At 39.8% G+C, this 24,712-nt stretch overlaps 2 protein-coding genes across 6 annotated transcripts in view; one reads left to right on the top strand and one right to left on the bottom strand.

Annotated features, from left to right (window-relative positions):
- The window catches only part of phf11 (PHD finger protein 11), a 959,893-nt gene that overhangs the window by 392,705 nt on the left and 542,476 nt on the right, over positions 1-24,712 (top strand). The window lies entirely within an intron of this gene.
- The window catches only part of cntnap5a (contactin associated protein family member 5a), a 111,289-nt gene continuing 95,756 nt past the window's right edge, over positions 9,180-24,712 (bottom strand). For both annotated transcript variants that reach the window (XM_008328141.3, XM_025064038.1), the window contains 6 exons: positions 20,288-20,515; positions 16,974-17,107; positions 14,339-14,426; positions 14,026-14,226; positions 11,314-11,388; positions 9,180-9,641 (listed from right to left, as the gene is read on the bottom strand). In XM_008328141.3, the coding sequence (XP_008326363.1) occupies positions 9,433-9,641; positions 11,314-11,388; positions 14,026-14,226; positions 14,339-14,426; positions 16,974-17,107; positions 20,288-20,515 (935 nt within the window). In that variant the 3' untranslated portion in view covers positions 9,180-9,432. The remainder of the gene's footprint in view (positions 9,642-11,313; positions 11,389-14,025; positions 14,227-14,338; positions 14,427-16,973; positions 17,108-20,287; positions 20,516-24,712) is intronic.

Below are 24,712 nucleotides of genomic sequence, written 5' to 3' on the forward strand. Positions count from 1 at the left end.
AACTAGTTACAAAGTAACTAGTTACATTGCTAGCATTAAGGGACAAAGAAGTCTAGTGGACTTGATCACAAGGAGTTGCTGCCCTCTTCTGGTCAATCTGTTTGTAGTAGGTTACCCTAAAAAAGTGGAACTGTCACGAGCGCTGTATTCATATAATTGATACTCAGTCGATACTCGCGTGAGTATTGATATATCAATACCGTGGAATCAGCTCACATTCAGTTTTGGCACCTTCAGGATTTGTGAGGAACTGCATCGTAGATGCTGTCATGTCAGCGTGGACAATAAGTGAACTGTCATGTGGAATCTTCATCAGCTCAAACTAGATGCAGCTAATGATATGGACATCTCTCTGTCGCCCTCTCTGGACAGACGTGAGACACATTCCAGCAGACAGAGGGCGACAGTTGGTGAATGGGACACATGTTCGTCCCTGTGGTCTCATTAGAGATGAGCAGCAGCTGTGAGGCTGTTAACAACATGCACTCATTTCTTTATTGCATTATTATTTCCATGCATCAAAGTGACAAGAGATTTGCTCATCACACGACTTGGGTTTGGCGCTGTATATTTTCTGCCCAATTTAGCATGATTGGTGGGGATAATTAGGCGCTGTAACCCTGGCGATCACAAATGGAGACGCCTGGTGCAGCTCCATCCTCAGCACCGCTCCGCTCCACTCTAGTTTTTTCCCCCCAAAGTTGAGCTTTGATATTAATGCATGTCATATCACCGTCTGTCTGTTTTGTTCATGACTGTGAATAATGCTAAACGCTAACTGTTGTATGTCTGTTCCCACTCTCTGGTTCCTCCCTCTCTCCTGTCTCCCTCATTCTCTCCTGCCAAGGGAGACGACTGAACACTGATCCTAGATCTGCTGGAGATCTCTTCCTGTTTCCCTCAATTGTCGTTCCATAATTCGGTTGCTGAACAAGCCAACAATATCACGCAGGCATCAAGTGATCACTGAGTGACTGAGCGTGTGGCATCAGTCCGCGATTGGGATATACACGCTAAGAACTGTCGTCTGATTTGGCCGGTATTTCTTGCACGGAGCTATTTATTGTTATGGGACCTAAAGAAGCTAGAGAAAGTTGATAGCCGGAAAGAAAGCTTGTGAGAACAACAAAAGAAGGATTATACGAAAGCATGAGAGTAGCATTCGTGTTTCAGATCTGGCTTCACGCTATGGCTTTGTCGTTGATTTGTAGCATCATTAAGAACAAGGGAGCAATAAAGGACGCTAAGGTTGCCAAAGAAGTGACTGTGATCACCAAGCAAAGATCTCAGATGTTAGAAGAAGAAGTGGAAAAGTTGCTACTGATTTGAATCAACAAAAAGCAGTTGGCTGGCGACAATATTTCGCAGACAATCATTTGTCAGAAAGTGAAGCAAAAGTTCGCAAAACTTGAAACAAAAACACTTATTGGATTCTAAAAACCAGGCAGAAACAGTCATGACCAACGCTGTCGACTGGACTAGACAACAGACCATCAATGTCTGAGTGAGGGAGAGAGGTGTATATATACCCAAGGCACCAGGTGACACCAGTGAGACTAACGAACAGAGACACAGGTGAGTGTGATGACACTGATTAACTCCACCCACAGGAGGAACAGACTGACCTCACAAAACAGGAAGTAAGAAAAAACAAACCAAAAAACTTGGATTCTATAATGAACCAAAGTGTTTTTTTCTCCTTGTGAAACCCCTCTACGAATTATTTCTATAATGAACCAAAGTGTTTTTTTCACCTAAATCTGTGACCCAATCCCTTTGATCCAGATAAAACATAAAAGTTCACGAAACTCCGGTCCAGAATCTTCTGAAGTTCTGCAGATAGAAACGATTGAAATAAAAGGAGAGAAAACCTTTCATGTTTTTTTTTTTTCAAATCCGATGTTTATGACAGGCTGAAGCAGAGCTGATAGTGATGGTGATTTTTTTTAGGGATAAAAGAAACGTATCATGATATAAACTGGTCAATAATACAGTAATGATAAAATATTAGCAATCATTGATGGACTAAAGAAGAAAATCACACTGAACCCTGACTTCCCTCTCTGTTCGTTCAGCTGTCACACTCATGAATGACCGTTGCGTTGTACTGATTTACTGTCATTGTGATACTCCACATAACCAGGCAGGGGGCAGTACAAGCAGGGGTGATATGGGCCAGTGCGCCTCAGTGGCACCTGGTGACTGGTGGATTCAAACCTGCAACCATCCTATAATAATTTGCAACTCTAAATCTGAGATGTTGCTCTAACTTTTATTTTAAATTGATTATTATAGCTTTTATTATTATAGCTTGTTGTCAATTTTTGTGGCATTTCAAGGAATTATTCACAATGTTTCACGCTAACTTGAAGCTAGCTTTTAGTTATTTTGCGGATGTGACAGTTGTCTTGAAACATCTACAACAGGAAAACTGTAATGTTTCATAGGAAATTATTTGCAAAATTGATTGGCTTGTCGCTAATTATTACATCTGTAGCACAATCCATTTTCTTTTTCTTTTTTTTTACAAAAACTTTTACATTTAACTTTGTGACAGTTTTAAGAAGCAGCAGTCGGCGCACAGGTTTGTTTTTTACTTTTCCTCTGATTTGTTTCTTTCTCCTGTGAACATCCTCCCGGGGTGGTTTAAGGAGATTCTTATATAAATGCACGTTATTATTATGGATATTGTTGTATCTACACTGTGCCTTAAAATAATCCACGACGAGAGCTCATTTTCCAAAAGACCTTGAAAGGAATTTGTGGTTCCCTGATGTGAACTCAGCTTCTATCAGTGTATAATCCACCGAATTATATAACAAGTGTAAAGAAGGACTGCGTGTGTGTGGGTGTGTGTGTGTGTGTTTTGCTCCTGCCGCATCTGTGCTTTTTTAAAAAACCTGTGTGAAATGTGTACTGAAGTGTAGGACATTATAAACACAAGGACACAGAGTGAAGCATTATTTTGACAGGAAACCCTGGCTGAGTTTTAGTCACGGTTTCCTGACTTAAACACACGTTTAGCTTTTTAAATGTAATTTATTCTGCAGAATTGTTTTTGCCTAAACCTGCTTTAAATAAAAATCTGACAGCTTTAGTCGAGGCACGCTGCATCATTGAAATAATTCTCCCAAATTTACGATCCCTTATTTTTATCCTGAAAACAGAGTGTATATTATAATGGAGCGACGCCAGAACTCAAAGTGAAACAAACATACTAAACAACAACAACGACAACAACCACAGAGAGCCAATAAGACTTTGCCCCCCCCCCCCCCCCCCCCCCCCACACACACACACATACTGTAGGAGTCTCAGCAATGTCTGTGGTCAAACCAGGGTCAGAAATGAACAGACCATGGTCAGAAAAGTTCAAACCAGTGTCAGAAAAGGTCAAACCTGGGTCAGAAAGGTCAGCGAAGATATTCAGTTTTACTCTGCTCTTTAGAAGCTAGCACATAGCTAATTTTAGCAGAATAAGCTAATTAATAACAAAATAAGATAAAATATTACCAAGACATTTGGTATATGATAAACAAAAAAACCTAAAAATGATCAAAGTTTGCTTAAATTTAAAGCTAAACATTAGCCAACAATAAATTACACCTGCTCAGAATTAGCCCCATCAGACAAAAAAAAACAAAACAAAAAAAAAAACAACTAACTTTATATAATACAATTGCTAAAAATGCCTGAAAATTTGAAACAATGAAACTAAAATGCCCCAAAATGATTTACCTCGGGGGATGATTTTTGAGTTCCTGTTTCCGTGGTACTTTTATGTTGTTTTGCTCTTTTATCCCATCATTCTTACTGTTTTTCCCTTTCAACATTTTTTAACTTTTTGATGATGAACAATTTTTGTTTTTCCACTTTTTGCTTTGTTTCAGTTTTATTTTTACACCCCCTTGTGGAAAACTGGCTCTATCCTTTATTCATGTACTGTAAACAACGGAGCCGTGACACTCATCAAGAACAAAAACACAACCAGTTTACCCTGAGGATGACACTACAGGAAACACACACACACACACAGAAACATCCACAAAGGCTCATTAATTTCAATCCCAATTAATGTAGTCAACAAACAATAGCAAACAACAGCAAACTCAGCGCCGGTGAAGGAAGTGTAAGATCTCTGATGCTAATGCGATTCAACTCCTGACCGTGTTTATATTTTCACTGGAAGAGGCCAGCTCTGCATTTCAAAGCCGCTCCAAGAGCCGAGAGACGTTCTGATAACAAGGACGAATGTGCAGATTTACTCCGACTGCAGACCGGGATCAGATTTACTGGGTTTATTTAAAAAAACAAAACAAAAAACAAACAGGACCGCCATGAATTCATGGATCCTCTGGTGACACTCAAGTACTCAAAGTGTGCAGTTATCTGCAGAACTGTTTGGACAAATGGCCTCTTAGGTTTTGTTATGAGTAAAAAAGCCAACATTGAAAGTCTGTAAAGGCATAAAGTCTGACATTTTCTCACTTTTCTTCATGCAGGCACTTAATACCACTGATAAATATATATATAAAAACATTTCAAGCTAAGCCGTAGATTGTGTGCATTACCGGCTCCTGTTGGATAGCTTTCAAAGTCCCTGTGCTCTTCACACATTCCGACACCGCCGACTTCCAGCGTCAGCAGAAGACGGAGCTGTGCGTGAACAAAGAGCTGCTCTTAAGGTCGCTGTTCTCAGAAGGATTTCCTCGGTGTTAAAATTAAGTGCTATTGATTTTAATGCTGCAAAACAACGTATGTAAGAATGTGGTAGTGGGTCCGTTCCCCCCCCCCCCTTGCTGGCCTTTTGAAAACATTGCCGGTGAAAACACAAGAGGAATGCTGGTGCTTTTAGCAGTAAGCCTAATTAAATAAATAAATAAAAATCAGCCTTTCTAGTTAAGTGGTAAGATGGAAGGAATCTAAAAGCAATGAAGAAGCAAAAAGATTGCATTGGTCAAAGAAAAAAAAAACCCAGAAGGTTCCCCAATTTAGGCTAGCATTATGAAAAAAATTGATGTTGAGAAATATAAACTACTACCAAAAACAAGTAAAAGAACAGGCATGACTTTGTAGCATGAGAAGATCAGACAAGTTAGCCAAACTCTGACTCCATGTCAGTGTTTGGAGCTGCATCTTAAACACTGCCCTTCCTCAATTGGAGGCCACGCCCTCCAGTGCTCTGGCTCGTCAGCTCTGGATTCAGTGCAGCTGTGGAGAGAGGACACCAGCAGCAGAAACCACAGACCAGGACAGAGAAAAACACCAACACCACAGTTATATTTGTATTAATACATTTCTTTTGTCTATTATATATTTACATTGCAAATGTATTCAATACAGTTCTAATTTATCTAATTTAATCTAGTCTAATCTAATCTGATATGATCAGAGATCAAGAGCTAAAGATACCACTTTAAAAACGGCGCCTACAGCAGTGCAATATATTTACTAAACAACAAACAAATGTTTTTTATAAATAAATAAATGAAGACAGTTGAAGACTACAGAAACAGACTGTAGTCTTGGCTGTTTTAGTTAGTTTTTTTAATCTATCTAAATCGTATCCTAACTCTGACGACTTTAACTCACTGTAACCTGTCTGTTTGGTCGAGCTAAATTTGGATTCTTTGGCTAACTTTTCATGATCTTATGGATGATTTAAAAATCTCTTCTCTGTAAAGTGGTAATTTTTAAAAATAATTTTGTCTAAATTTCCTTTGCCTGTCATTAACAACAAACATACCTTAATATAAGTATAGCTTTGGTTGATTCTCACTAACCTGACTTCAAAGTAGCTAGTAAGATGACATTATATATCATCATCATTCTCACTAACCTGACTTCAAAGTAGCTTCAAGCGAATTTGTCCATTAGAATTATTTGCTTAATCTGATCTACTTTTATTGTATTTTATTCAAATTGTTATAGCTTTGGTTGATTCTCACTAACCTGACTTCAAAGTAGCTAGTAAGATGACATTATATATCATCATCATATTGAGTTGTAATGTAGATCAGTGACCTTTTGGCTGCTGGGCTCCATTAGCCTTAGACTCGTCACATGAATATTGAATTAAATGCAGTGAAAAGAAATCCAGGCTATTAGCCTTAGACTCGTCACATGAATATGATATACAGTGAAAAGAAATCCAGGCCTTTTCATAGACAGAGGCGTAACAATATATTCACTTTTATTATTAAATTATACATCTATACAATAGATCCTTAATAAAACTGCAGCTATACAAATCATTAAGAAGTACCCACATGATATTACCCATGATAACCTAAGCACTCGGAGAGGTATGTTCTCATTCTCTGATACTGGACGTCTGCAGATCATCACATCGTGAGACATATTTAGTTTACAAGGACATGCACGGAACGGTGTCAAAGAGGGACCACGACCCACATCTTTGGACCAGGTCCCCACCATATTTGGCCAGGGTGGCTGCTGCAAAAGTTGAAACGACCCGATAACTGTAATATTGTGATGGGGGAAAATGACAGAAGGTGGAAACGTTTAAAACATGGGAGATCCTTTGGAATTTATACAAGAATTTAGGTTCCAGAGAAGACGTGGCTCCAACACCTACAACAACCAAACTCCTGCCCTGCTTTTATTTTTCTGGCGGGTCGCATTTAACTAAAATGCTTTGCCTAAATAAATCCCCAAAAATCCAGCTTACCTGCCAGTCAATGGCTGATGCTAATAGTGTTGAGTTAAATCTCATGATGCAGAGCAAAGCTGAGGAAATCTAGGGCAAATATCATCATTAATCTCAGGCCCATTTTCCCATAATGCAGCAATTTGACTCCTGTCTAATAGCTTAAAGTGACCTCTGAAAAGTTTCCCTAAGTCTAAGTGGAAAGAACAGTGGGTAAAAAGTACAACTTTGCCATTTTATTAGCTTTGCTGGTAATGATGTGTATAATAGAGTCTTTACGTTAACCTTTGGGTGAGTACATACATATTTTGGAAGGTGTAATATGTTACAGGAACACAAGGTGGCGCTAGACTTGATATGGTTTTGTCGGAGCAAAGTAAAAGCCAGATTTTAGATTCAAATGAATATTGAAATCCTTATTAGCACCACTGGCTAACGTTGACAAAGTCACGCACAAGCTAATCTTTAGTAGCGGTAAGTCCTGAGCTATTTATGCAGCAGGGCTGTCATTTTTCATCTGAAATTTTACACAGCGTGTACAGCAGGAACGTCAGTCCCCCAACCACAGTGTCCCTGTTTAAATCGAGCAGGTGTGCCCTCGGGCAAGACACTTCACCCCAGGTTTCCTGCGGGCATCTGCAGAGGAAAGGGGGCATTCGATAATGAGAGAGCTAGCTAGCTGTAGCTATTTCCTTCTTAAAAGTAGGTGGAACTACCTTCTAACCCCCAAAGCTACGAGAGTGACTTTAAAAAAGTGACAAAAACCCAAGATTTCCAGCAGAGGGCAGTCAAACTGCAGCTCACACAGATGCTTTGTTTTTCTTTAGCGAGCTAGCGCCACATTTCTCCAAACTCATTTGCCATCTGGTAAAAGTGGAATTATTCCATCTGAGAATTTTTAGCCAACTCTCAATTGATATAATATTTTTTACTCTCCAACTTTTCTTCCTCACCCTTTCCAAGAGTAAAAAGCGATGGTAATAAAAGGCAAGTGCTGTTGTTCCGTTTCTTTGCTCTTGATAGGAAAAAAAACAGCGTCTGCAGAGTGGAGAAATTCTCATTAACGTTTTCTTTTTGTACAGTCGAGGTTTTCTTTTCTTTCTTTGTGTAGCAACACAGCATGCTAAATGATTATTCCTTTATGCAGCTAACACTACTGGTAGGTTAAATGCATAACACAGGGTGGTGAAGCTAACTCTACTGAGCCTGGGGCTGAAATGTGATTCAGAGTTCAAACAAAAATCCAATATCTACTGAAAAAAAGAAAGAAAAATCTCTTCAAGTGTGACTTTAAAAAGTGACAGCCCATACGGTGCGTTCTTTCCTCTGAGCCAGGGTCCAATTTTGCTGAACCCAAGTTGCAACTTTTTTTTGTCCAACCTTTATCGTATGCCCGCCGCCAACGCCATAAAAACTGCAGTAAAAACAGCTGACCTTTAACAGCGTCGAGTAAAGTGTAGTGGGGCGAGCCGTGAGGTCACACAGTTTGGTGCTTCTGCTGCTGGAACGGTTCCATATGCAGTGTGCGCGTAACAACTCCTGTCTGCGCGTGTACTGTCATGAAAAACTGGGACCTTGAAGCGTCATCGTTTCATTCCACGTGTGCGACTGTGACGCGGCCGTTTGTCCACGGTAGATCCTGGCTGCCTGCAGAAACGGGTAAGTACTAAAAAAACCTCTCATCTCAAGTTTCTTTATTCTGCTACTCTCATGGTACAGTTTACACAAGCTTTTTTATTTATAGTGTGATGAAAAAACAAAAAACAAAAAACAAAAAAAAAGAATTCACAAATAAAGACAAAAAACAAAAAACAAACAAAAAAAAGAATTCACAAATAAAAAATTAGCATCATCGAATAAATATAAAAACCCAAGTCTTCAAATAAATCGTTTTTCATGACTATGTATAAATACGTAGCCGGGACGGTGACTTGAGAACTGAAATGTTCTGAAGTGTAAACAGAAAGATTTGGGGTTTGTTTTTGAGACGTGGAGGTTTTTCCGCCTCCATGCTACCTCCAGAAATAGAGTGGGAGGAAAAAAATAATAATGTAAATAATGTGAAAGCCTCCGTGACTCTCCTCTTCCTTTGACTTCGTGGTGAAGTGTGCAGAACGTCACCTCTTTCTATAGGTAGATGCAACTGCCTTTTTGTGCAAATTATTAAGGACGACCTCAGAAATGTCAAAATAAGGAGAAAAAAAAAACATATGCAAATTAGGCACTCGTACAGTATAGGCAGTATTTTCTCCCTTTTCTTGGTCTAAAAACACTCACCGTCACTGAAGGTAAAGGAAAATAAAGAAAAGACAGCAGCGTGCGCGTATCTTACAAGCCTGGCCTACATTTCCTGACTTGTGAGTAGAATGTAGTCCCACTGAAATATTGGAAATATTCAGCAATCGAAGGTTTTCCTCCACAAACAAACTAAAAGTATTTCCGGTTGTGCCCCAACGGGCACGGGGGAGCGTCCACAACTTTTTCGTTTTTTCAAACGTCTGTCCAGTGATTTTTTTTTTTTTTTTTTTTTTGCCACGACAGAAACCACAGCAGCTGGATTTTTGGACAGTTTCACCGACATCTAATACACTTAACAGCTGCAAAAGATTCAGATTCAAAAGTTTGTTTGTCGTCTCTGTGGGAAATGCCGCAGCCACAGTTGCGTCCATGTCCCAGTCAGCTTTTCACCACACTGTAACGTACGTTTTCGCGACATTCCGGGCCCTCCCCTCTTCTCTCCGTGGGAAGTGCACACCCTGTGGTCAGATGTAGTACTCCTTCATATTGTCCCTGATTGAGTTGTGGAGTTGCAGCTCTGTAGTCCTGTAGTCAGTGTACATGCTGTGTCTGTGCTCCTCTTTGATGCTGCTGCTGCTGCTGGCGGTCCTCTGGGCCCGTCGCTGCTGGTACAGCAGGCGGCTCATCACGGCCAGGGCGCACACGGCGATGAAGACCACCGCTGTGACTACACCTGAAGACACAGCAGGGGGGAGACTTTGGTGCAAAATCGCTCACATTTGCGGATGCACCGAACATTAGGTAAACCCCAGGTGTGAATGAAAACCTGAGGTTCCAGCTCAGAGCCAGAAAAGGAAGTGATGTGAGCTCGTCAAAATAAGTTGTTGGTGTAGACAAAATAAAAAGGCTTTATTGAATCTTAAATAGTCTGGTCTATGAAGGCAAAATGTGACATTTGGACTGAGGGTACATTCATGATAGGTACACGCCCACATTTGCTCCCTAAAGTCCAGATTCTTTAACTAGTGCAGGCATGAACAAACTACGGCTCAGGGGCCGGATGTGGCACATTTGGCTTTTTAATCTGGGCCGCCACACTTGTCTAAATTCTGTTATTCATTTCTATCATAACACTTCTGCCTTTTCCCTGCAGTGCCTGCATTTCCCCAATTGATGGCGTAAAAGCATTTTAGCATTTATGCATGACTTTTAAATGTCATGTTTTTTAAGCTAGCCCAGGGATGATGGATACATTCTGGAGCTCAGCCTGGTATTACGTGTTCCAATAACAGGTTAAGTATGCAGTTCTTTCAGCCATGACTGTTTCTTCGATATAAAATCTGACTGAGAAACAATAGACGCTAAGTCAAAACAAAACATAAAAAAAAAACGAACGCTCTGTTGTTTACTTTGAAAGTACGACAGAGGTGAAACAATCAAGTATTCAGGTGTTAACTTCTGTTCTTACAAACACCATCTTGTTACTTTAACAGCTGCCACAGTCAATTACACACACTGCTTTAATTGAAGTAGATTTTTATATAACAACTGACAGTCTGGTTGAAGTGCCCTCGGCTGTGTACTGTTCCTGTCATTTATCTCAGTTCACAGGCTGGACATATAAATATATACATATATATGTAAATATAAATGTAAATGCACTGACGGACCTTATATATACAGTAATAGAGGATTTGTTTCAGCGCAGCCTGTGGCAGTTTATACACAAACACATATACATACTGTTTATATGTATGGTTCTTTCTTGTGTGTTTTTTCTTATGTTACACTTAGAGACCACACTCGGCCCTTGGCTCGCTGGGAAAATTACAGACTACTTACAGTCTGACCAGAGATGGTGATTACGTCACGTTCATTACATGAAGTCAGGCCGGCGGTATAATTTATAGCAGCAGAAACAAAGGTAGGCTACCAAGCCACTTCAAAACCACTCAAAATCGCCCACCTCGCATTTGTGGGGCGGGCGATTTGATCAGTAAATAAGTGTTCCTGCAAATACAGCAGACTAGTTGGCCGTAAGAATCCAGGAGGCCCTGAAGGGCTGTGATTTTTCTCTGAAGATGTTGAACTATTCCTTTAATTCATGCTTCACGCTCCCAAATTAATCTTTAGGACAGTTTAGTTCAAATGCAGGCAGAGTTGCGTGTGAAGAATATAAAACACCCCTCGACTTCAGCAGCATTATCTTCATTAGTTTAATCAAAGCCAGACGGCGTTCAGCGGCGGGGAAATGATGAGAAGGAACGTTTGGATGAGGAGTTTGAGTTTCGGTAATTTGGAGAGAATGACGTAAAAACGGAAAAATAAATAAATGAAGCAATAATCAGCAGAGATAAGTTAGAAAAACAAACAAACAACAGCAAAAAAACAAAAAAAAAACAGACCTGCGATCACTGCCAAATCCCTCTGGCTGCCACTGCTGTGCTGCTCGTTGTCTTTATTGGCTGTCACGGCTTGATCTGAAAAAACAAAACAAAAAAGCAGAAATATGAGAATAACTCACACTGTTGTTTTCCTGCCTGGTCTTTAGGTCCATTCAATGTGAGAGGAACCAAACTTCCGTCCTTCAAACGATCCATTTGAGTCTCCGTACCCTGCGGTCAGTCATGTCAGTCCCACATGTCACATGCCACATGTCTCCGTGGAGGGACTTTGACATGTGACGCGTCAACACTTTTAACCCGTGTCAAAGTGTCAAAGTGAATGGTGTTATTTGACAGCGGACGTGGCTCCGGGCCGGTGGCTGGCGCAGATTCCACCTTAAAACTCTTTTAAGGAATCAGGATTTTTAATGCCTTCACTTGTGAACAGAAATAGAGTGGTGGTTTGAATCCATCTGGTCATCTGGGAATGGGGGCCGGATCTGACTTACAAAATTTGCTAAATCACTGTAGCGCCCCCTGATGAAGGAACAGATAGAAGAGATTCTTCTATCTGAAAAATCAGTTGCAAAAATATATATATTGGGAATGTTTTTATACTATTTAAAATAATTAAATATATAATAATAATTTTAAATATTTCTTTTTATTGTACAGGTCGAATTTATCATTATATCTGTTAAAAACGCTGTATTGCCTTTCAGTGAAACCATTGACTCTCTAAAAAATTACTAAGGGAGGTCTAAATGATATTGTTGCAACTAAGCAAAAAATCAATAAAAATAATTAAAATTTGATGAAATAAATAATCAAATAAAATTATAAAAATTTGTAAAATGACAGTAGAGCTGTAGCGGAAATGACAAGTCATGGGATACAGGTCTGAAAAATATATCAGTGAGTCACTGACAGACAGGATATGTCAGTGTTAGGGGCTGTATTTTAATCAGACTTGTTGACACGTGTCACACTTTAGGGAGTTAGTAATACAAACAAACAAATGAAAATGTCTCAGCCTGTCTCGTATGAGTTAGAAAAAAAACAAACAAACGCACCATTGCTACAGCCCCCTCTACTGGACAAAGGCAGCAGCACATGTACTTTGCCGTACATTGTGGTAATAAATTGTTGTATTCCAAACAACAAATTGTCAGGCCTGAGTATGAGAAATGACTCTGTTTTAAAGTAATGGCTGCATCGGACAGAAAATCCATCAAAACTAATGATATCTTTTAGGAAACGGATCTTTTATTTCTATGCATTTACTTTTATTTACAGTAGCTCTTCGCCCTCCATCGAGCACAAAACACTGAAAAACCTTTCATTTCATTTTCTAGCCACGCTTTTTCACCTGCATGAACATCAGCTAATGAGACGGACTTATGGAGGATATGCTTATTAATGGCTGTTGATGGAGACGTTCGAGGTTCAAGTCAAAACTTAAGCTCATGCGAAACTTCTAATTAGGCCTCGAATACGATGCATCTGTTCTGAATATGATAAATATACATGTTAGTTTGATGCATAAACTCCGAAACACATGTACGAGTGGGAGACATGGCAGTGGAAACGGACTGACAGCTCCGTCTATTAAAACAGAAATACATCTGTTTTGTGAGAAAGATGAGAGAAAAATCATCACTTTTTAAAATCAGTTTTCATTTAAACTGATTTATTTATTTATTACACTAAAGAAAACAAGTGTGATTCTCAGTGTTTGTTTTTTAGGTTTTATTTTCGGGTTCCTTCTATAAACAACTGCGGATTTTCTTACATTACAAACTCTGTCACTGTGATATAGTGACAGATGATCACACAACCTGTATTTCAAATTAAAACTAACATGAGTAGGGTTTGAGTTTTTTTTTTCCACCGACCTCTCAAATCTGATTTCATTTGTCTTATTAGGAAAAAGTACTGCGTGTCAAATTTGATCTGCGGTTTTTTGGGTATGAAGCTAGAGATGCTACAATTTTTGCAGACAGCTCCTAAATAATTCAGCGCTGACAATAATGAAGCTTGACTAATGGGTTTTTACGAGCTGAAAATAAGCTGAGCAAAGGGAGAAAATAATCACAACGTGTTCGGAAACAACAGAAATCAGAGGGAGTTGACATTTGGTTTTTATTGTTATTGTTTCATGTTTCCTGTGTCTCATAAATCTGGGTTCAAAAGCCACAAAATAAAGTTGTGTTAAATTTGAGTTTTTCACATCAGTACGATCATAAAACCTGTTTCTCAGTTCTCATGTATCGTTTTCAGATTTTTCCTGGGAGTACATAGGTATAACCTGCAAAGTCGAGATTCAAACCCACAACCATACTGCTAAGCTGCAGCCAACTCTGTCGGGTAGTCAAAACATCTGATGCAAAGTATGGTTTGTGGGCCAAAATGGGACAGATTGTATGAGTTCCACGTTCAGTCTTCATATTTCAGACTCATAGCTCGCGAACAGATTTAGCCTTTGCTAAATTATTGGCTAACGTTATTTGTTTTCCAGCCATTCTTAGCTAAATATAGCATTAGCATTACCATTTTGTGCTACTTGTACTTACTTATTTTAGTAGAGTATATGTTTTGTTGTTTTGCTAACATTCACTTTTTTGTTTTAATTTTTTTTTTATTTTAAGCTAACACGAAGCTATCTGTACACTAAGGTTTGGCTAGCTTTTAGCTACTTCTGGAGTAACCTGACAACTTGTTGATTAGTTTTACCTTGCAGAATGTGCGAGGTTGACTCTGCCAGTGCTCCACAATTCGACTGAACCAGGGGCCCACGGATGGTGACCAATGAGCTCCCTCGATTTGTTAGCGCGGCCTTCAGCGGTGCCACATGGTTGAACTGGACCGAGGAGAGGCAGCCAACGAAACCTTTAGCAGCTGCCTGCATGACCTCTTCGTTGAAGGTTTCCCTCCCTGTGAAAACACGGTGAAACATTTACAACTTTCCTGACCACAGCAACGGAAAAATGGACGGGCAGCAGAAGACCACCCAGAACACCTTCGAAAACGTCACGCAAGCACTTACTGGTGACTTTGCCCAATGTCAGGGATCTGATTAGGATCAGCTCTGCATCAGATGACAGTGTGTACTTTCTGTGGATGTCCTGGTCGATCTGGTTGAGTGGAAGGAAATCAAATAACAAGCCGATTACAAGAAATCTGAACCCAGCCAACACCAGCAGCAGCATCACCAGCAGCAGCATCAGCAGCATCACCAGCATCAGCAGCAACAGCAGCAGAGCATTTCAATACATTATAGATTGAGACTCATGTTCGTATCCGAGCACAGTTTGGCTCGGAAGTGATTTAGACCGTTCCTGCTCCGCGCTTTGAGCTCCAGACTGTGCTGAATCACGGGCATTACTTAACTTGATGATCTACAGGATTTCAATTTCCTCTAGTAGCCGCTAATAAAACACACCAGAGTTGTACAAAGTGGCGGGGAGTGTGAGGCTCCGACAGGAAATGGACGGCTCTCCACTTCTGATTTGATGTGAGAGACACAAACATCCACCACCAAATGTTTCTTACTGTAAAGAGTCGCTGGCAGAGATGAAGGTAATTCCGAGGTGAGCAGTCCATCACAGGGCTGCATGTTGACAAACAACTCTTCACACTCACATTCAGACAGAAAACTGCAAACTGCCACATTTTAGTATTTTGGGGCTAGCCATCTATTGGTCAACAAGGGTACTGTACCCTTAACCCCCTGCACTCTTCAACAAGGGTACTGTACCCTTAACCCCTGCACTCTTAGTGTGTGTAAAAGATCATCAGATGTACACAACCTACCTACAGTACTGTATGTGAGCCTGGCCTTTCACACATGACATAAAACTATATTATAAAAGACAGTTGATCTTTGTCTCTTTCTTTAATTTCTCTGATTATATCAGTGTTGTGTTCAACTAAACGGGCTCAGGTTTCACACTGAGTAAATAAATTAAAACTATTTCAATACATAAATAATTTTTGTTTGGTGGTGCACATGGCCATATGGACATAGCCAATATGAGTGGCTGTGCACATATCGCAGCCCCAGTATATTTCTCACTGTCATATGCTAATATAATAGCTTAATGGGTGCGTATGTTATTTTAATCTCCTGTATAATGCTTTTTAAACGCAGTCTGACTATATTAAAATTTGAGAAAACTTTAATCAAACTCTCTGTCTTCCATTCGACTTGATATAAATAACTTGTCATCACGTGTTAATGTTGGAATCTTGCTTGTGAAACTAACAGGTGTTCACACGTGAGGAGGTGAGAGTTACTGTGTAACTGAGCGGCATAGCCAGAGCTAAATATTCTTCAGCAGCACTGAGCTAATTCTGTCAGACAAATGTCGGATAGAGAAAACACTTCAAAGCTTTTTTTTCTTAAATAAAGAACACACACTCCTAATAGGATCCTAATAAGGACGCTAACGATGATATGTGGATGCAAAGTGTGGGCTATTTTCCCTGCTCCAATTCAGTGACATGAAATGCCAAAGTAAACTGATGTAATCAGTACAACATCAGATCACCTGATGAAACCTCAGGAGGCAGAAACTAACTGCAGTGTGTTTCCTGTCGTTACAGTTTAACACAACTGTGCATTTGATTATAGTTATTAAAACGTCTTATGGGTAAGTAGGTTTTTTTTTTCTGAAGTCCAGATTGTGAACATTTGTACTAACAAAGTGTTTTTGGGGGACAACTGAAATCTCGCAGATGATTAATGATGAAAATTTGAAAACTAAGTCAGGAAATAATCATACAATGTGTTTAAATTGTGGAAAAAATACGGCAAGATTTGCAAATTAAGTCACATCAACTTTACAGAGTAAGGTTTTTGAAGAGCTCATCAAAAAGATCAAGACAAAGAGAAAACATTTACTGACCAACCAAAACGACCCGAGTCACTGACTACGACATCTGTGGCCAACACATAAGAATTTAATGCAAATGAAATATGACATTCTGCAGAAAACACACTGTTTCTCAAGTTGTCTTTTTATATTTTCTTTTTTTTTTTTAACGTCTGGACACGTGAGGTTAAGTCCAGGCCACCGGCTGCGAAATGCAAAGTAAACCGTTTGAAAAACTCATTTGAGGCCAATTCCATAATAAAGATTTAGCCATATCCATCTGCTGTATGTGCAACATTGGTGAAAAATAAAACTAAAATCCTGTGCACTGCTGTCCAGAGAGCAATAAGATGGTCTGTGCAGTATGGTGATAAGTGCGGCGTGTGAGAGCATTGGCAGGCTTCAGTGGCCGGAATCTAAGTGCAATGAAAGTGAAAGTGCACAACAGGTTGCGTGTGTGTGTGTATTCAGTATGTATGTGTGTGTGGTCAAGGGTGAAAACAGACTTGAAACTCTCACCCCGAGGCACCGTGAACTGCTTTTTTATCCTCGTTGCTAAGTTATTCTATAAATAGTTGAAATGTTGACACTGGCCTCTGCTCTGGAACAGGGCTGTGTGTGAGTATGTGTGTTTATGTGTACACAAAGTACACACTTTTCTCCGTCTTTATTTCAACACGGCGGTGTCAGGAAGACAGATTTAGTTCTCGCTTGCTAAACACCGAGTTCTGGAAGACAGTTTCACACAGAAACAGTGATGATTTTTAATAGTTAATGCTGAGGTGAAGTCACACATCCGTGTCTCACCTGCACGTAGAGGTTTTTGCCCACTCGGTGGATCCTGATGCGGTGAAGACGTCCATCTGCCAGGTTGCTAGGAACAGGGCTGAAAATGTCCGGTCTCCTGTCTGTTTGAAGGTGATACCAGATCTGCAGGCTCCCTGCACAAGGAGAAAAGCAATTAAATAAAATATAAAACCTAATGTGGTGTTAATTAGTTTGATAAAAAAAAAATATATATATATATCAACTGTCTAAAAAATGTTGGCGAAAAGACAAGGGAAATGCCAAGGGTTTTGGTCTATGAAGGAGCTAATTTTACTTAGTGTTTACTTAGCATTAGCATTGGCTTAGCAAAGCCCCTAAGACAATTAACAAATTGCTAATAGCTGGACAAAATAAGGCAAACATAGTGTCACATACTGAATTCTGCACAGAATTCTCCAATAGTATGAGGCAACATTATATTATTATTATGTTATTTTGAATAAGTAAAACCTATTTATTATCAGTATAACGATTTAATTAGGAAACGTAGGACTAAAACAGCAACAATGTCTTAAACTAAGTAAAGCTAGTTGTAAAGAACAGTTTACTTTCATTATAGCTTTGCCAAAATGTCATAGCTGTTTTAGCTTGACAGAACCACTGTCGCTGAACCATACATCATAGCAGATCTCACTACTGACTTAGAAATCTTAACTTTCAACTTTGCAGCATTTCTTCTGTTGCATATCATTGTATATACTGACACTTGTCTCCACCCATTCCACCCTGCCATTTGTCCACCGTCCATTACTCTGATTGGTTAATCATAGGTTCTCAAACTAATTCACTTAATGCCGGCAGATTCTGTCTTGAGCGGCTTTTCCAATTAAATAAACAAAATGAAACATTGGTCACTGGGTCTCAGTTTGATCACGTCAGCATAACTATTTGTGTCCACAGCTTCATAATGTTCGGACAACTCAAACAGCAGCAGCCAACAAAGCTGCAGACTGAAACAATGTTTGCCTCTGTAAATAGATTCTTCTGCATTAACTTCTTCAATGGCCTTTAGAGATGTACAAATATTTATTTCATGGCTCTTCACTCCCACACTGAATCAGTCAATATGTGCTCCCTGTTCCACACACACACACACACACACACACACACTGTCAGCTACTGCTGGATCAAAGAATCACAGAGCTCTGGGTTTTCAAGCAGAGCGGGGTCAATATTACAATTCCTGCTCTGTAGGTGAAGAGCTTTGTGTTGTGATTCATTTCAAATCCTCCAGGTGCTCCTACAGATGACGATCATGGCCGGATCAGGTGTCCTAGTCTGTGTTTACAGAGGACCAGGGGGACGTGGGTTGTCCAGGTTTAACACGAAGCAGTGCATTAGGACGCTGGCTAGGACTGAATGTCAGCCAATACCATGCTTTAAAATTTGGATGAGGCTTAACGGCTCAAAACCGGAGGTTTGTTCTGGGTGATAACAGGAAATACCACCTAACAGGCATCAGACATGCAAAGTCCTCAACCTGAACTCTTTAAGTTAAACTTGGTTTGACCAAAACCGGACTATTTTACAGACAAAACTGAACAGACATTAGATGCTGCACCAAAACGTCGTACACAATGGATGCCTTTTAGCATTAGCGCTTATAAGGCAGTGCCACCTAACTGCGAAACGCATCAAAATTACCAAGTGACCACTGAATCATTTTAGGCAAACAATTATGAAGTACAACATGTGAAGTACTGCGTATCACAAACTAACTTGCTAACAGCTAACACTTGGGAGGTGGTAAGAAATCAATGAATCTGCTGTGCCTTTAATGTGAAATGTTTACTAGTTAATTATTATCTGTCTGTGATGATGTCATCACCTGGCACTGGTCTCATTAAATGTAACAATACTGGGGTAAATTGTATGAAGCTCGTGTTTTGTTTAATTTCAGAGCTGCCTTCGACCCCCTGGAGGGAAACCATATTTTCACAAGGCTTTTAAAGCCTGTCTGCACATGTTTGAGCAATTGCCTCCTGCTGGGGGTTTGAAATAATAATAATAATAATTATAATATAAAAACACCATGTCAATAAAGGTGAAGTTGTATTATAAGCGAGTCTTTGAAAATCAGGTGAATTCTGAATAAATGAAAACAACTTGAATGTTAAACCTAAGATGTGATGATTTAGGACTATTTAATTATGTAATTGTAAGTTCAGGGAGTGAAAATTACAGTGTGAGTTGAAAACGCACAAAGAAATCTTTCAGGAGCACAAGGTAGACAACAGCTTGGGTTTATTCCCCTCCTACAAATTATTCTCCAAAACTGCATTGTTTACCCAGGTATTTTTGTTTAGCGTGTTATTTTCTGTAAATTTGTGTGATGACTCTGATAGACTCAAACTAAAACTGGTAAAAGGTATTCTAAGAGCGTAGCAAAAATTGTCAATGGCAAGAAAATTGCTGAAGGCCGATTGTGATGCGAAACGTTTGAAAACGTTGTAACATTTTTTCCCTATTGGAATCAATGTAAAATGGATTAAAAAAAATACCGGCAAAATCCCTCAACAGTTCTTAGCGTGTATATCTGAGCCCTCAGTCACTCAGTGATCACTTGCTGCCTGCCTGGTATTGTTTGGCAACCCAGTTATGGTGCGAATTAATTGAAAAGGGAGGCGTTCGACAACCGAGGTTCCACTGTATTTGTCAAAAACAAACAACCAACGAAAACAAACCAACAACCGTCCCCCAAGGCCAGATCTATCTCTTTATAGTTAAAATAAGAAACTGTCAAAAAAATAGCCGAAATGATTAACTGCAATACATTACAATAAAGAACGAACCAAACTAAAACCTTAATGTGTCACAAAACCAGGGAATAAAAAAACAGCTACTGTAGGTTGTGCTGTACCTGACAGGCAGATGAAATAAAGCAAATGTTTTTCCATCATTTTCATTTTCACTGAAGTGCTGATGATGCGAGGGCAACAAAGAGTGATTCAGTTGTCAAACAGAACATTTTCATCCCAGTATTTGTCTCCTTGTAATGAAGTGAGTCTAAAAAGGCTTCAAAAGCCCGTGCTTACATAACTGTTGTATTTATATGCCTTCAGAGCCGAAATGTTCTCCACTGTTTTTTGGGCATCTCATGAGAGTTTATGCAAAATAATGGGAATAAATCAGTCCATCAGAGAGTACACAGTGGAGCGGTTTAGCTCTGACTACGGAAAGGTGAATTTTGTGTTTACTCGGAAAAACTAAACTGCGACTAATTTACTTTTTTCCCTCCTACTTGGCAGGCAGACTGGAGACAACCCTCAGATATAACCACGTTATTATTGTACCGTTCTTGGCCAGGATGACAGCGATGTACTGGTGGCTGAAGGTGCTGACGGTCAGCAGCATGGCCGGTCTCTGTGACGTGACGAAGCTGAAGGCCACGTCCTCCCTGGCCCTGCTGCTGCTCTCAGTGGAAACGCTGGTGGCCTGAGAGCTTCGGTTCTGCATCACTGAGAATGGTTCCTGGAAGGTGTAGGTCACCGAGGACTCCCTGTCAAAGGACACTGACACCTCTGAAAACACACACACACACACACACACACCAGGACAAAGAACAGAAACAGTTGTTTAGTACAGGTGGCTCTGTTACAACTGCTTTCGTTGAAAGACAATAAGAGTAAAATGAGGCTCACAGTCCACAGAGGCTGCAGTTTCCACTATACATCTTTAAAGCCGGTCTGGGCCACATTTTATCTAGCAGTATCGATTTGTAATTTTTCTCCTCGTAGGCAAAATGTAAATTGAGAAGAAACTAGATCTATGTATCTTCTCTGGAGTTCTGTTGTGAAAAATGTGGCCTGTGGCAAAAAATTTAAACCAATTACAGGGCAGTTAGAAAGAAAGAAAGTTCCGACGGTGTGAAGAAAGCTAAAATCAGGGGAGCCTGAAAAGATTACCTTAGATCATCAGTTCCACAATAAACCCCTATTTCTGTCCGGTTCGTGTGCTTCCTTCCAAAATCGAAATAGATTTCTGATTACAAAATTATAGTTCATGTCGTACCGTACCAATAACTCGGCAGCAGAGCCATCTTTTTAAAGACAGAACAGTGGTGTGTGCAGCAATCACGGAACCTCGCAATCACTGTTCCCTTACCTGGAATAATACTGCTCAGAGATTTAAAAGAAATATAGAGGAAAATATACCAAGAAGGACAACCATGTGACTGATAGCTGGACTGTCCAATAGGATGTCTGGTTGAACAACGTTAGTGAATAAACAGAATTAAGGCCTTGGTAAGCTTGAATTTCAAAAATACGTTAATCCAGGCGTAGGATATGTGATGAGTGGTGTGAACCACAGATTGTTACTCTTGCCGATCGACCTTGAGAGGCTCAGGACCTTTAGAGCCCAACATTCTGAACACTTATTTTAGTGAATGTGTATGAAGGCAACAGCAGGGCATGTTTTTGTTAGTTTTTTCCCTCAGGATTTATCAGATCTTCACAGATTATATACATGAGATATGAGGAGTGATGAGCAGATCTCCTAACCTTCTGGTATCGGGCGGTATAGGATGGATGGATGGATGGATGGATGGATGGATGGATGGATGGATGGATGGATGGATGGATGGATGGATGGATGGATGGATGGATGGATGGATGGATGGATGGATGGATGGATGGATGGATGGATGGATGGATGGATGGATGGATGGATGGATGGATAGATACTTTATTGATCCTAAAGGACAATTAAGGCATCCAGTAGCTTACACAAAGCGCAGTATAATAAAAAATAAAATAAAATCACCAACAGAAGCAGAGCTGAGGATAGAAAATAAGGTACAAATTCTAAAAACGAAATAGTATACAAGGTGTTAAAAGAGTTAGGACGATGTTGATTTTTCTTTTACCAACCACTGGGTGATAATGAGCAAGAGTTACAGTTTGGGAAATTTTCTGGCTCGAATAACTTTATTATAAAAGTACCAGAAAGAACACGTATGCTCTGGAGCTGACAAAAGATGTCAGGTTTCTCTGCAGACCGTCTGTGATCATCTTCAGAGTTATGAAGAGAAGCTGAAATGCTCCATGGGGGAGCTCCGGGAGGGAGCTGCTGCTGCTCCTCTTGGCAGCAGAAGTAACTCATTGAGGTGAGGACTGGAGATACAGTACTTTCTGGGAGGTTTCCTGTGGAGATCTTCTGGGCTTTTTCCATCAGGGAGAAGACCCCAGGTTAGACCCAGAGCTTGCTGAAAGAACGATGTATCTCATCTGGTCTGAAAAGGCCCCGGGGTACCCCAAGGAGGAGATGGGGAAAGTGGGGATGGCAGCGCTCAGCCGACAGCCACTTGGACCTCGGATGAGGGTTTTGGAAAATGTGAAGCTAGACTTGAATCTGTGTCACCTTATCAACTGAGATGGTACGAAGTTAGCCTCCTGGGTGCAGCTAAGCCGGAGGCTATTTTAACTGCATTAATTATGTGGCTTTCATTAACTCCCTGATGGATTTAGGTTCCTAAGAACTGTGCTGACATCGTACTGACCTGCACCAAAGTATCCTTAAGTAGTTGCATTAGTCATGGTGTCAGTCCAATTCATAAGCAAAGAGCCAAATGTAAAAAAAAAATCCAGCATTTTTCTTGTTGATGATGATTAATTTCCACTTTTTCTATGTTTTTATCCCTGATGTTTCTCTTTCTTTTTTGTCTTTTCGCTCCATTTCTTTGGCTCCTGTCCTTCCTTTGCTGCCATTTTCATTAAACTCTATTAATCTGTTGTGCTAACCCCTGCCCCCTTCGTCTTTTCTAGTTTCTTTCTTCCCCAACCTTTATTCATCTTTTTTACTCACTCTATGCTCTTCAAACCTTTTCATACCCAGTTCCATTTTTCCAAAGCAAATGTTTTGCCATGTTTGTGTTCATCATTGTTTATGAGTATTTAATTCTACAAACTTCCTAGCATGATGAGACTTTCGTTGAAATGAAAAAAGAAAAAACTGAAAAAAAGATTTTCAGTGGTGACAGTCACAGGCTGGTGAGAAACGCTGCTCCCCGAGGAGTCGATGACAAGGACGTTAGGAGAACATTGTGGTGAAGTGCTGTCGATGCCTCTGACACCTCCGTTGTCTAAGCAGATGCTTGGTGTTGAAACGCTCCTTTTGTCATCAAGTCATATTGTTGGAATAGAACATGAAAACTAAAATATTTAAAAATAAAAAAAGTAAAAAAAATGTATCAATTGATAACTTAACATACAGTATATATTTATGTGTTATTGGCTTCAATTAATTCATGAAGTCACTATAATTTATTTTTTTTAAACCCAGTAAACGGGTCTATGAGTTCCTTTTGGTCAAACTGTATTTTAAAAGACGTATTTCAGAGCTACAAAAACAACCTAACACGTTATTGTGTCCCATTGCTGCAGAAACACGTTCACAGCTGAAGGTGTGAATCCGTCCACTGAAGCGGATAATTCTGCAGACGACCGCTGCTCCGCTCGGCGGCCCCTCATCTCTGGGTGGCATGTTTTAAAACAAGTGTCTGCCTACTACTCTAAGAAGTAGAGGAGCTGTCTTGGTTTCAGTTCTGACTGTCAAAATCCTCCACATATCATAAAAAAAAAAAGAAGCAAACAGATTTACATCCGCTCTGAAGACCGACACGCACAAAGTGAAAACATGTATTTTTACAAGGTCGAAACTTGTGTTCAAGATGTTTTGGTTTTGTTTTCGTGACGCAACGCACGTTCACGTTTGTGACTGCCTTTAACATAGACCGTGTTGGAAGATCTGTCAGAATGTTGTCAGCTCTGAGAAATCTGCCACATGTCTGATCACAGAGCTGCAACATGAAAGTGAGAACATCACTGAGATACAATACAACACAGAGGAAAACAACCCACGATTTCACGCAGGCTTTGAGGTGAGTTTAGAAAAAAAAAGGGGGTTTTGATGTGACAAGAAGAAAAGAGCGAGGAATTAGTTTAAGTTGAGGACAAAATGGCCTCTGAAAAAAAAAACCCAACTGAACTAACCCCACAAATAATTTCTACAAGATATCTGACATAGCTTCACTAGCATCTACAAATCCCTTGTCTTGTCTGCTTTTCCTGAGCCTTCTTCCTGAGCCCCCCTTGTCTTGTCTGCTTTTCCTGAGCCACGTCAGACTTTAAATGAGGTGTGGATACTAATTTCCGATCATTTAAGGCAGTTCTACTTCATCATTTGACAGTTCACACTGCAGAGGGTAGCTAAAAGGTAGCCGAAAGAGAGACAGGAGTACAAGTCAGTGTAAAAACTAAAATAGTAGAAGCAATAGACCAGTTTACCACATAGTTACGTATGTATTGTTTAAAGACAGATTAAAGATTAAAAACAAAAATATGCCTGCAAACAGCCAAAAATTATATAAAATAATTCGAGAATTAAAACTAGGATAAAACATGTACAAGAAATAGATAAATGTTCACTAAAAAGGACTTAACTTCAACAAAAAGTACACTTTGGCCAGTGTTTTTTCATTAACTAAAAGTTATTTATATACATTTTTACAAACAAAGCCCTGTCTTTTTAGACAGGCTCTATTCCCACAGGTTGGAGCAACAAACGGGGTTAGCACACAAAGTTAGCCTAAAATGGGCTAAGAACTTCAGATTTAAGGGGTTAAGAATAGTTACCAGGACAAAACAACCCCAATTTCTTTATTGCCCCAGGACGATGTTTGAGTCACACACTTAAAGCTCTTCACAAAGTTTATAGTC

This window comes from Cynoglossus semilaevis, chromosome 16, assembly GCF_000523025.1.
Source record: "Cynoglossus semilaevis isolate Cse_v1.0 chromosome 16, Cse_v1.0, whole genome shotgun sequence".
In the NCBI taxonomy this organism is placed as follows: domain Eukaryota; kingdom Metazoa; phylum Chordata; class Actinopteri; order Pleuronectiformes; family Cynoglossidae; genus Cynoglossus; species Cynoglossus semilaevis.